The sequence below is a fragment of the Ranitomeya variabilis genome, chromosome 2, assembly GCF_051348905.1.
Source record: "Ranitomeya variabilis isolate aRanVar5 chromosome 2, aRanVar5.hap1, whole genome shotgun sequence".
NCBI classification, from domain to species: Eukaryota; Metazoa; Chordata; class Amphibia; order Anura; family Dendrobatidae; genus Ranitomeya; species Ranitomeya variabilis.
In genome coordinates this window covers 149,791,404-149,804,588 of record NC_135233.1, presented here as the reverse complement: position 1 = coordinate 149,804,588, position 13,185 = coordinate 149,791,404, and the positions used below count along the sequence as shown (strand labels likewise).

The 13,185-nt window shown below is 42.9% G+C and overlaps 2 protein-coding genes across 7 annotated transcripts in view; one reads left to right on the top strand and one right to left on the bottom strand.

Moving 5' to 3' along the window:
- Positions 1-13,185, bottom strand: part of STXBP5 (syntaxin binding protein 5) — a 533,536-nt gene that overhangs the window by 54,213 nt on the left and 466,138 nt on the right. The gene's annotated exons all lie outside the window — the stretch shown is intronic.
- LOC143808919 (uncharacterized) lies at positions 8,732-11,848 on the top strand. Its single transcript, XM_077292098.1, has 6 exons — positions 8,732-8,938; positions 9,020-9,088; positions 9,284-9,476; positions 9,637-9,793; positions 9,914-11,237; positions 11,837-11,848. The coding sequence occupies exons 1-6, from the start codon at positions 8,867-8,869 to the stop codon at positions 11,846-11,848; spliced, it is 1,827 nt and encodes a 608-aa protein (XP_077148213.1). The 5' UTR covers positions 8,732-8,866.

The window sequence follows — 13,185 nt, the reverse complement described above, 5'->3', positions numbered from 1 at the left end:
GTCACATCAGATATATAGAAGCACAGGCTTCTGAGAAGCACCAGTTATTCTTAGCGAATATAAGTTTTTTCATTAACAGTTCATTTGCGCACGTGGGCAAAAAGTGCGCTTATATGCAGCTTTAATAACATTCTACTGGGGAGTGCTGATGTACATTTTAACGTTTCTTACTTAATTTTAAAATAAAGTTATTTTTTTATGCCTCTAGCTGAGAATTATAATATAATCCATAACTTTTTAGGTTTATTTAATTTTTCTGTAGGCCTAATGGCTGAGATAGACCTTAACCCTTGTTAGGATTTTGAAAGAAAAAAAAAAATATAATCGAGAGTATAAATGGGGAGCTGCAGTAGAGCACAGCTGTTTTTTCACTATTGGGCTAGGTTCACACTTACACAGTGATGTCCACTGAGCACTATATCTGGATTTCTGTGGGAAGCCCTGAAAAACAGGATTCGGATGGGAAATCTGAAAGACATTCACTTCGATTAAACTGATGGGGTAACTGTTTGGCCGCTATCCTGGCAGTATTTTTCAGATAGGCACGACTACATAGCACAATTGCTCTGTTGGGGCTCGGGCAGGGTTCTCGACAGCGTCCTGTTTTCAGCGATTCCAACAGAAACCACTGACGTAATTTTTAGCAGCGGAGATCACTGTATTAGTGTGAACCTGGCCTTAGCGGAGCTGTGACCACTGTGATTGTTTCAGCACAAAACTTACAGCTATGAGAGACCTATTAGAGCCTCACCCCGTGCTGCATGGTCAGAAGACCGACATAGAAAACCATGCTGGGAATGTATTTAATAAAAAGGACACAAATCTTTATTAATGAAATTTAGCATGATAAAAAGGAAGTTTGAGACGATATAAATAGATGGTAGCTGAGCATCAAGAAGGTAAATAAATATATATAAACGCGTGAAGAGTACCTTAATGAACACCCAGGTATGAAGAAATAGTAATGATCAGTATCCTGAATCAAGATAATGATTATGAGGACAGGAACTAAACAGAGGTATTTGAAAAAAATAGAAATGGAAAGGAAGAAAGTGCCAATACTTGTAAGATGCTAACAAGCATACGAACAAAGAAGCAGTAAAGCAAACTTTTGAGAGGATAAATAGTGGACAAAGTGCAAAGACGCTCCCCACCACACCCTACGCTTGTTTCACCAATGCTTCATCAGGGGTCCCTCTTAAACTTTTATATTACTGAATCTTATATTTATTCATATGCTTCTTATGTTAGGACTAGATGGTAGCCCGGTTCTAACGCATCAGGTATTCTAGAATATGCATGTCCACGTAGTATATTGCCCAGCCACGTAGTATATTGCCCAGTCACGTAGTATATTGCCCAGTCACGTAGTATATTGCACAGCCACGTAGTATACAGCACAGCCCACGTAGTATATTGCCCAGCCACGTAGTATATTGCACAGCCCAGTTACGTAGTATATTTCCCAGTCACATAGTATATTGCCCAGCCACGTACATAGTATATTGCACAGCGACGGAGTATACAGCACAGAGCCACGTAATATATTGCACAGAGCCACGTAGTATATTGCCCAGTGACGTAGTATACAGCACAGCCCACGTAGTATATTGCCCAGTGACGTAGTATATTGCCCAGCCACGTACATAGTATATTGCCCAGCCACGTAGTATATTGCACAGCAACGGAGCATACAGCACAGAGCCACGTAATATACAGAGTTAAAATAAAAAAATAAACACATACTCACCCTCCGAAGGCCCGTTGAAGTCCTGGCCCTGTGCGCGGTGCAAACGTCAGCTTCCAGTCCCAGGGTGCGATGACGTCGCGGTCACATGACCGTGACGTCATGGCAGGTCCTTCTCACGCAGGACCTGTGATCGCGTCGCGAGCTTCCGGTCCCAGGATGGTCTGCCAGAAGGACCTTCCATGACGTAACGGTCATGTGACAGCGACGTCATGGAAGGTCCTTCTTGCAGGGCCTGTGACGTCATGGAAGGTTCTTCTGGCAGACCATCCTTGGGACCGGAACCTGCCGCTTGCATGGAGCGGTCACCGTAGCACCGCTAGGAGCGCGAAAGGCGGCGGATGGTGAGTATAGCAGGTTTTTTTTTTTATTATTATTTTTAACATGACATATTTTTACTATTGATTCTGCATAGGCAGCGTCAATAGTAAATACTTGGGGACACACAGGGTTAATAGCAGAGGTAATGGAGTGCGTTACACCGCAGCCCGTTACCGCCGCCATTAACCCTATGTGAGCGGTGACTGGAGGGGAAGGGGACTATGGAGCGGGCCCCGGGCAGTGACTGCAGGGGAGTAGGGGAGGGACTAATCAGACTGTGCCCGTCGCTGATTGGTCGCGGCAGCCATGACAGGCAGCTGCCGAGACCAATCAGCGACTTGGATTCCATGACAGACAGAGGCCGCGACCAATGAATATCCGTGACAGAAAGAGACAGACAGAAGGAAAGACAGATGGAAGTGACCCTTAGACAATTATGTAGTAGATATTATGATAGCGTTGGCACTTTCTTCCTTTCCATCTCTATTGTTTTTAAATACCTCTGATTAGTGCCTTCTCTCATACCCATTATCATGATTCATTATACTTATTATTGCTATTTCTTCATATCTGGGTGTTCATTATGGTACTCTTCACGTGACCCATTTACTATAATAAAATATTTCTATATTTTTTTTACCCTGCTTGATGCTTACCCAGTATCTGTATATCTGTTGCTGCTATGCCTGATTTTTCATTTATTTCCTCTCAAACTTCCTTTTTAGAATTCTAAATTTTTACTGGTAAAAGATTAGTATTTGTATAAATTACTTTCCGAGCACACTTTTCTTTGTTGGACTTATATACTTGGAGTAACTGGGACATTCGCCCTGCCTTGGGAAAAAAATCACTGACTGCAAGTTAACAGCGGCGGCATGAAGATTTTATCAATGCCTGCAGCATGACCATACTTTACAGCCCTGCTGTAAAAAAGGTGAAACCGCTAGTGATGAGCTAATATACTCATTGCTCGGGTTTTCCCGAGCACGCTCGGGTGACCTCCGAGTATTTGTTATTGCTCGGAGATATAGTTTTCATCGCCTCCGTTGCTTGATTTACAGTTTCCAGATAAGCTGAATACATGTGGGAATTCCCTAACAAACAGGCATTCCTCACACGTATTCAGCGTATCTGGAAGCCGTAAATCATGCAACTGAGGCGATGAAAACTATATCTCTGAGCAATAACCAATACTCGGAGGTCACCCGAGCGTGCTCGGGAAAACCCGAGCAACGAGTACACTCGCTCATCACTAGAAACCGCAAAATAAAGCTTGTTAATGACCCGTTAAAGCAGGGTTGGGGAATCTTTTTTCTGCCAAGGGCCATTTGGATATTTATACCATCCTTCGGGGGCCGTACAAACTCTGCCCACAAAGTACATCCTGATTCTGGCACTGGTGTCAGGACGTAATCTTTCATTGCATGCCCTTCAGTGTTCAGTAGTGAACACTGCGTGTGTGTGCTAACAGAGCAAGAAGAAATTAATGAGCTGGTGGCAATCAAAATACAGCTCCTTGCCCAAGAATGCGGTCCCTGAGAATCTGCTCAGGGGCCTGATAAAAGGTCATCGAGGGCCATAAATGGCCCTGGGGCCTGAGGTTCCCCACCCCTGCGTTAAAGCATATCACAGTCCACTAAGGGGTTAAACGTATGCATCTAGTGTGTTAACAGACATGACCACTGATCCTACACATACCGGCTCATCTCATTTTACTCAGGCAAGCATCCAAATTATCTTTACTCTTAGACCACATTCACACATTCAGTATTTGGTCAGTATTTTACATCAGTATTTATATGCCAAAACCAGGAGAGGAACAATAAGAGGAAAAGTATAATAGAAACATGTCATCACTTCTGTATTTATCGCCCACTCCTGGTTTTGGCTTACAAATACTGAGGTAAAATACTGACCAAATACTGAATGTGTGAACATGGTCTTACACAGCTTTTTAACCTTTTACAATAAATGCCCCTGTAAGAATGTGAACAAACTCCCACAAGTTGCTGGTGTCATTCCAGTGGCGTTGTCATTGGCTCTCCCTGGGGTTTATGTGACAGTTATGTCAAGCGATCACTACTGCCAATCAGCGTTGGCTTCACTCTTCCCTCCTATGGACGTAATTGGCATATGGAGGAAGGGAGAACTGCTGCTCTCTGACCTGCTCCAGATGTCTTGATTTGTCCGAAGGCGGGGAGAGTGAAACCAGTGCTGACTGACCACAGTGACATTGTCAGGCAATCCCAGGGGAGAGCCATTGCCAACACATTTGGAATAGCGCCGGCACCAGAGGTGAGTTTTTAGGTGTTATTTTACTGGGGGTGAAACAAAGGGATTGAGAATGGGTTGTCAGAGTAGTGGACCACCAATTTACATGTGATATGATTGTTATCTCGAAACAATTGGTTGTTTGGTATCTGTACCTGTACATGTAGTCCTTTACCAATAATATGAAAGCAGCCATGATGCAGTACAGTAAGAGGGAATAGACCATCAGAAAATAAACCATTGTGAAATCTAGGAGCTGCCTTTGCTGAAACTATTCTGGGGCGGGAGGAGAGAATCTAATTTTTTTATTCATTTTTTTTTTTTTAAGGGTGAATACAGCATTTGACAACGGGTTGTCCCGAGTTGCGCACAACACCATTAAAGCTCTAATTGTTGCAAGTGCACTGGTACTACGATAGATATATTTCAATGCAAAACTTTAAAAAAACAAAACACCTTTCCCCCTTAATCTAGTAATACTAAAGGAGTTGTCCAGGCTTTGGCCAAAAGACTGCAATCACTGTATGTGACTGTAGAATCATGACAGTATGAGATGCGCCAGCTGTCAATTTACCAGTGTAAGCAGGTGGTCACGTAGCCGCATATATGCAATTTGCTTACTTGTAGTCATGTGCTAAGTAGGCATGTTCAGGTTCTCTCAATAGAAGTGAAGTTAGTGAAGTTGGATTAGCATTACCGTCAGTATGCAAATCACACACATGCAGCCATGTGACCACCCGTCACGTGCACATTTCACAGTCATAATTTGACTACACATTCCTCAATCCACAACCAGTACAGCCATAGAAGCATAAAACGAACAACACCACTTAAAGATATGAGACTTCTTAGTAAAAGGCTAAAAACATTTTTATTACAGATTGAAATATACATATAAGAACAGTATCACGGAAGGTCAAAGAAAAGGGGGATACAAATGCAGAGAAAACAAAGTGGGTACACCTGGGTAAGATCATGTGTAATACACGGTAGAATCCATATGAGATCAATTAAGTACAATAACACATCATATCACAACGTTGGGACATCGTGTCCAATTGAAATCAGATGATGTGGCATATAGTAGGAGAAGCCCAGATAGTAGTAGGCAACGCAGGAACACATCATGTGATAAGAATAGCAGCTCAGGATGATGTCAAGATAATACTGAATGGAGTGTAAATGAACCACACCAGCAGCCTACATTATACAATTTCTGTTAACAATATATATATAAAAAAACCACATATGTGCAAGACAGGAACCCACCACTCCCAGTCCACACTTTGTGATATGATGTGTTATTGTCCTTACTGTAATTATCTCATATGGATCATACAGTGTATTACACATGATATTGACCGAATGTACCCAACTTCTATCCCCTGTATTTGTATCCCTGTCCCTGACCTACAGTGATACTGTTCATGTATGAATGTATTATATATATATATATATATATATATATATATATATATATACATATATATATATATATATATATATATATATATATATATATATATATATATACGGTATATATATATATATATATATACACACACACACACACACACATACACACCGTGTATACATACATACATAATGCTTTTTTGCCCCTTACTGAGAAGTCTCATATCTTTAAGTGTTACTGTCACAATTTGGTAGTATGCAGTCACAAATTGTCTGCAAACTTTTGAAACAAGACAGGACAGAACCTAATATATTACTTTATTTTATAGCTGCGCACTACAAAAATATTTTTCTTTTTCCATGTACCTTCAAACAAGTCTAGCGCCCCCCGAGGAAGCAATATTTGCGAAACGCGCGTCGGGGCTCCTCTTTCCGCGTACGGCCACAGGGTGGGACTCTGCGTGTGCATACATTTTCTCCATTCTTGTAAGTATAACATGGCTCTATTTTTTTATGTTTATGGGATTTTCCCTGGTATATTTGCACATATGTGCTGAGATCAATATTGATATATAGGGCTCTCTCGCCACATTATATTTTGCATGAGGCACTTTATCTACCTTTTTGACTTACATGCACACCCACTGTTCCCCTATACCTGCTTTCTATTTATGAGCAATTACTTTATTGCTGTCAGATATTTCATTGGCTGTGTGTTACCATTAAATATTTTATAGTATTACTATATACTTATTGCATATCTTGTTGTGGTACACCTCCCCCTCTTTTTACTCTGTCCCTTAGCAGGATATATACGTATGCGGCACTAGTGTTGCCTTTCTACTATATAATTTTTCTTTCTTATCATATACTTACTTCATTTGTGTAGTTTTGTACTGTTTTATGGTTCTCAATAAATTGTTACTTTTAGCTTTGGTGTCCATTTTTCTTTTGGTTTATTATAAGATCATGACATAATTAAAGGGGTTCGTTCATATTAATAAATACATAACGTGCAAGGTGCTTGTTAAAACAAGTAACTTAGTAATTTACAGCTCCTCTCCATTCTCAACAACGGAGAGATTGTGTTCAGCTTATTGCCTAGGTTACCGGTCACCTCTGAAGTCTATTAGAGGTAGCCGGTTTCTTAGGCAAGGAGAACTTGCATGCTCTATACTTTAAAGCTTGCAAGCGCTGCTCTGAACCTGGCCGCTTTCTGCATCCCTTTGCTCCAGAGACCAAGCTGCCTCTGGTTGGAATATGGAAGAGAGCACAGTTTGGGCCAGGTTCACGACCATGCTGCTGATCCAATCTGCCAAACTACAGGAGCACGCTGCCCCCAGCAAGCAGGTAGTCAGAAGGCTGTGAACGGTATGTTCCTGAAAAAAAACGATAAAGGATTGCATCATAAAATATCTTCATTTATAGGGTTAAACAAATTATGAAGTGAAATTGAGGCAAAGTTATGTATTGATGCTCATATCACTTGTATAACATTACAAAGTATATTTTAAAAAAGGGAATCTATTAGCCCATCCTAACCCCTCAAACAGATTACACGTATGCAGGTCCTATGATCACAAGTGAAACATTTATTAATAAAAGATCTGCTTTGTTGTAGAAAAATCAACTTTAGAAGTGATATGCAAATAAAGCTGGAAGTGTTCAGGGCGGAACAGAGGACTTTCTATGCCTCACCTCAAGGCTCCATTCTTAGCCCAACTCTGCCCTGCACCAGGTGACTGTGAAACCTCATTCAGATGCCAGTATTGTAGCAAGTTCTTTTTTACGAATACAGTGCGTACCCATTATAATCTATGCTGTTGTTCAAGTGTCAGTGCTTTTAACGGGCCATGTGTCCTTACAAAACACACAGAGACTTGTCCACCTATTATCCCGCAGCACGAATGACGAGGGCCAATACAAGTCTATGGGATTGTGAAAAACGCGTACAGCATCAATGTGCCATCTGTATTTAACATTGCAAAATATAGAAGAAGCTTTGTAATTTACTTCTTTCTCCATACCAGAAAAACACTGATGACACACTGATGGTAAAAACAGACACTGATGGTAAACACGGACAATACACTGATGGTAAAAACGGACACATGGATGACACACTGATGGTAAAAACGGACACACGGATGGTAAAAACAGACACGGATGACACACTGATGGTAAAAACAGAAAAAGACCGGACACACTGATGACACATAGATGGTAAAAAAGGACACTGATGGTAAAAACGGACACAGATGACGCATTAATGGTAAAAACAGACACTGATGGTAAAAACGGACACACGGATGGTAAAAGACACACAGATGACACACTGATGGTAAAAACAGACACTGATGGTAAAAACGGACACGGATGACACATTGATGGTAAAAACAGACACGGATGACACGGATGGTAAAAACAGACACACTGAAGTACATCAGTATGCTAAATGAGGCCTTATATAGCACTGCAGCAACATATAAATTGCCTAGTAGACAGGGGGGTTAGGCTGCTTTCACACTTGCGTTTTTGAACGCTGCGTTTTTTACAAAAAAAACGCATGCGTTTTTTTCCCCTATATTTAACATTGAAAACGCATGCGTTTTTTGGTGTACGCGTTTGCATGCGTTTGTGAACGCATGCGTTTTTTAACTGCATGCGTTCATTTTATAAAATGCAACTTGTAGTATTTTGAGGGGCGTTTTTTTTTCCTAAAAAAACGCATGCGTTTACATGCGTTTTTTTTGGACAAAAAAAATGCATTGGAGTCAATGGAGACGCATGCGTTTTTTTTGACATGCGTTTGCATGCGTTTGCATGCGTTTTTTTGACGCATGCGTTTTTTTTGGCACCACTGAATTAACTGTAGATAAAGATGTCTAGACACTGATAAGACTCTCCCATAGCAGCAAGGTTATAAAGGGAAGGTGGGGGGAAGTTTCTGGTCACTTCTCATCAGACTCCAAAGAAGACAGCACCCTGCCCGGACGCATTCTTGGACAAGACACAGAGCAATGTGAGTATATCCTAGCCAATGCATTCATTTTCAATTTTTTGGATCTACATCTCCTAATTTCTTCTATTTTTTTTCTTTCAACACGCATCAGAATGTCTTCTCCGGTTTCCTCGTCTGATGAGGAGTTCCAGCCACGTCAATCAGAAGTGGATCACGTGAGCGAGGTATGTTTTTTGTACGTCAGCTTGGTAAGTATTGACTGTCACATCGACACATGAGGCAATTTTTTTTTTTTAATTTTATAGAGCACTTCAACAGAGGGACAGAGAGGTACTGAGCAGCGGAGTCAAGGTCCAGGTGGAAGACGGCAGCGGGTATGTATACCAGGCAGACTGTCCTTATTGTAATATTCTTTTAACTTCCTTTCTGTACCCTTGTTTTTCTATACATATTTCTTATATCATCCTTTTCTGAAAGTTGTCTTTCATATTCCTGCCCTTTCTCATCTTCGTGTCTTATTTTTTACAAATGTGGTTGAGCAAACTTAAATGATTTTGTTTTAATTTTAGGTTTCACAACGGGACGACGACCGGATTGATAATGACCTGCTGATCAGTCTGGTCCAGGAGCGAGTCCCGTTGTGGGACAGCCGGGATAAACAGCACGCCGTCAATAGTGTTCTCCGTCGTTTGTGGAGTGAGGTGGCCCAAGCGTTGTGGGATGGCTGGGAGAATTCCACGCCACGGGTCCGTAATGCATTTGGTAAGTATTGCACGGTAGTGTGAAGCAACAGACCTTGGCCATGCTCTCTTGACTGTGTGTGATGAAAGAAACTTTTCGTAGTTTCTGTCATCACACACAGTCACAAGAGCACGGCCAAAAGTTCTTATTCTGACCATTATATTTTATTGTTATTTCACAGTGGAAAAAGTAAGGACACGTTGGCGTTCCATGAAGGACCGCTTCAACTGTGACCTACGTGCAGAGAAGAGTGCAGCTAGTGGTTCCGGAGCAAGGCACCGGCTCTACAAATACCACCGTGTGTTGGCCTTCCTGAGACCGGTCCTTCTCATGAGAACGTAAGTATTTCTCACATGCCTCCGGTTGTATTGCATTGACATAATCTGTCACTTTTAATTCCACAGGATGTACCGTCTTGTTGTAGTTTGGTATTAATTTTCTGTTTTGTTTTTTCACAGCACACACTGCACGACTGTCGCCACAGGTGCTGGAGCGGTCCTTCAGCCGGAAGCCACGGACCCGTCCCAGCCATCCAGCAGCGCAGCACCAGGTGGGTCTTCCACACTCACTGGAGACCAGGGGGCTGGCCCATCAGGTCTTCCCCTTTCGCAGTCCTCTTTCGCTGCACCCATTTTGGCGGGCTCATCCCGGCAGCGACAGAGGGCTTCGGATAGGTCCCTCATGCCCGAGTTTTTACACTTGAGCTCGGTTTTACATGATGCTATCAAGGCTTTAGGTGACAGAATGGATGCGAACCATAATCTCTTAAATTGCCGCATCCAGGATGTCGCCAAAAGCGTTGATCAATTGAAAGCCGACCTCAATAAGCCAGCTCAGCATTTTTTCAATCAAATCCTAGAGGGCATGTCGGAACACCTTAGCCCTGATCTCCAGCTGAGTGTGATGCAGGCCTGCAATGTTGCTTTTGTGCAGGCTATGCAGCAGAGTCAGAGTCGTAATGTGGCGGCCTATCCAACTGTGCCGTCACTGTCACAAGTAAACACTATTCCTACCTCTGCTGCATACCACTGCACGGCCACCTCTATTCCCTCTACAGGTGTACTCCACTACAGCGCCAACACGATGACGAGTGCTGTTGGACATCCCACCGCCACCACCGTGACGACCGCTGCTCCGGCTTGGACCTCCTCCGCTGACACCACGAGGACGCAGGACCCTGGCATGGCTTATCGGGCCGGCACCCTCCCGATGCAGCAGGACCCATCCATGCAATATCGGACCGGCCCACCCCAGATGCAGCAGGACCGAGGCCTGGCATACCGGACCGGACCCACCCCGATGCAGCAGGACCGAGGCGTTGCATACCGGACCGGACCCACCCCGATGCAGCAGGACCGAGGCGTTGCATACCGGACCGGACCCACCCCGATGCAGCAGGACCGAGGCGTTGCTTTCCTGGCAGGACACCCCCCGATGCAGCAGGACCCATCCATGGCGTATCGCACCGGGCCCCCCATGATGCAGCACGACCAAGCCATACCTTTCCAGGCAGGACCCACCCTGATGCAGCAGGACACATCCATGGCTTTATGTTCCCCCCCACCAGCAATGCAGCAGGACACTGTTATGGGATTTGTTTCCCCCCCCCCCCCAACGAGGCACCAGGATCCTGGAAGGGTTTTTGTTTCCCCACCCCCAACGAGGCACCAGGACCCAGGCGTGAGTTTATCTTTCCCCCCATTGGACTCAGACATTGCCGAGCGCTCCACAATGGAGACTGACTGTGTGGAGCCGGGTCCTAACGTGTCTCCCGCCCACACTGTACAACATAGCCCAAGAAGACTTCCCCCAACCCGGAAAACCCAACGTAAAACTGGCAAAACGCATAAAAAACAAAAAACTTTGATTATTCCTCCCCCATCACCTACCGATGTGTCTCAACATTCCAGTGTGTCTCAAGCCCCTCATGTTTTAAGCCCCATCCCCGAACTTCCAGACCCTTCAAGTTTTGTTGCCCATTCTCCTGCCACCTCTGCCCCCTCCATGGTGAGCCAGGCTTCAGTTCTGAATACCCCCCAGTTACGTTACTCAACCCCAAGCCGGCGTGGTTCAACCCGGCGCGGTACCAAAAAATAAATTTGTTTTTTTTTTCCTCAATAAAAAAAAAGTTTATTTGAAAAAATTATGTTTGGTTTATTGTGTCTATCACCTCTCTCAATACACACCAATAAACTTCATCACACACTTATTCTTTTGGCCTACACATATCTCCAGTAGTATAAAATACAAGACAACATCTATATGTGTTTCTTTAGTATACAGATATGAGTTGGCCAAAAAAATAGTATTTATTTCCATACTCTTTTATTTTTGTACCTAGTGTAGTGTCACTGTACAAAGAGAAAATGGTGGAAATCAAGTTCAGAAATTAACTGAAACGGTCATATGTCAAAATATATACCTGACCGATTAAGTTGATTACTGCCTTGTATATTCACCATATTCTATATAGCTCATTATGTGACAATGGTTGTCAAACAGATGGGACAAGTGTTCTCACACTCTACATATCTATGCTCACCAGGCCAGGTGTAAGAAATTGTGAATTCATGATCATGTATATGTTTATCATGAATTTATTATTGCTTACACTTGACTTGATGGATATAGAGACCGTGACAGTCTTGACGCAATGACGTCAACAATATTAGAATTAATAAATAAAAATAATTAAAAATTTTGTACCATTATTATAAGTATGGGGCCCGTGGTTTATATCATTCTTTGAAAACCAAAATAGGGAGTGCAACATAGGTAAATTACGATGAAAAATTTAAAATTTATTACCTCAACAACTATCACCCACTCCTGGTTTTGGATTACAAAATATGATATACATATCTACTGCCCATCTTTGGTCAACCTTTGTTTAGACAGGAAAAAGATATTAGACATGGTGAACACAAAAAAGTTTATTAATTAGAAAAATGTTTATCAGTGTTTAATAATTGGTAAACATAAACATACAACAGGACATTTAAACAACATTGTCCTGCCATGACACACGTCCAATATCGGACACAAAATAGGCCGCAAATTGGTCCCGCATAAGACCAACGGCTGCAGTTGACCGCATCGGGTGATGCTGAAAATCAGGCAATGGGTGTGCAACAGGTTCATCAAGTTCAATGTGGGGTCGCTCCTTAGCCATTATATAATTGTGTAGCACCACACAGGCTTTGACCACCTCGTCCACTGTTTCCACTTTTAGATTGATGGCTGTTGCAAGAATGCGCCATTTAGCAACAAGAATGCCAAAGCTGCACTCTACGGTTCTTCTGGCCCTGGTCAGTCTGTAGTTGAATATTCTTCTAGTGTGGTCCAAGTCCCTACTAGAATAGGGCTTCAGGAGATTTTCACACATTTGGAAGGCCTCATCCCCAACCATAACAAATGGCAGCGGTGGGCCTTGAGTGTTGGGGAGAGGCTGTGGAGGGGGAAAATTAAAATTGTTGCCATACAACCGACGGCCCATATCCGAGCTCTTGAAGGTTTGGGAATCATTGCCACGGCCAAAAGCTCCAATATCCACGGCGATGAAGCGACACTCCGCATCCGCTATTGCCATAAGCACTACCGAAAAATATTTTTTATAATTATAAAACTCAGATCCGGTTCTGGCCGGTTTGACAATGCGGATGTGCTTTCCATCCACCGCCCCTAAACAGTTTGGGAAATCACACACGTTCAAAAATGTAGTTGAAATTTC

Coding starts and splice junctions, on each gene's coding strand:
- LOC143808919 (XM_077292098.1), top strand. CDS start 8,867: ATGTCTTCTCCGGTTTCCTCGTCTGATGAGGAGTTCCAGCCACGTCAA. Junction 9,477..9,636: donor ACGGGTCCGTAATGCATTTG/GTAAGTATTGCA, acceptor GTTATTTCACAG/TGGAAAAAGTAAGGACACGT. Junction 9,794..9,913: donor CCGGTCCTTCTCATGAGAAC/GTAAGTATTTCT, acceptor GTTTTTTCACAG/CACACACTGCACGACTGTCG.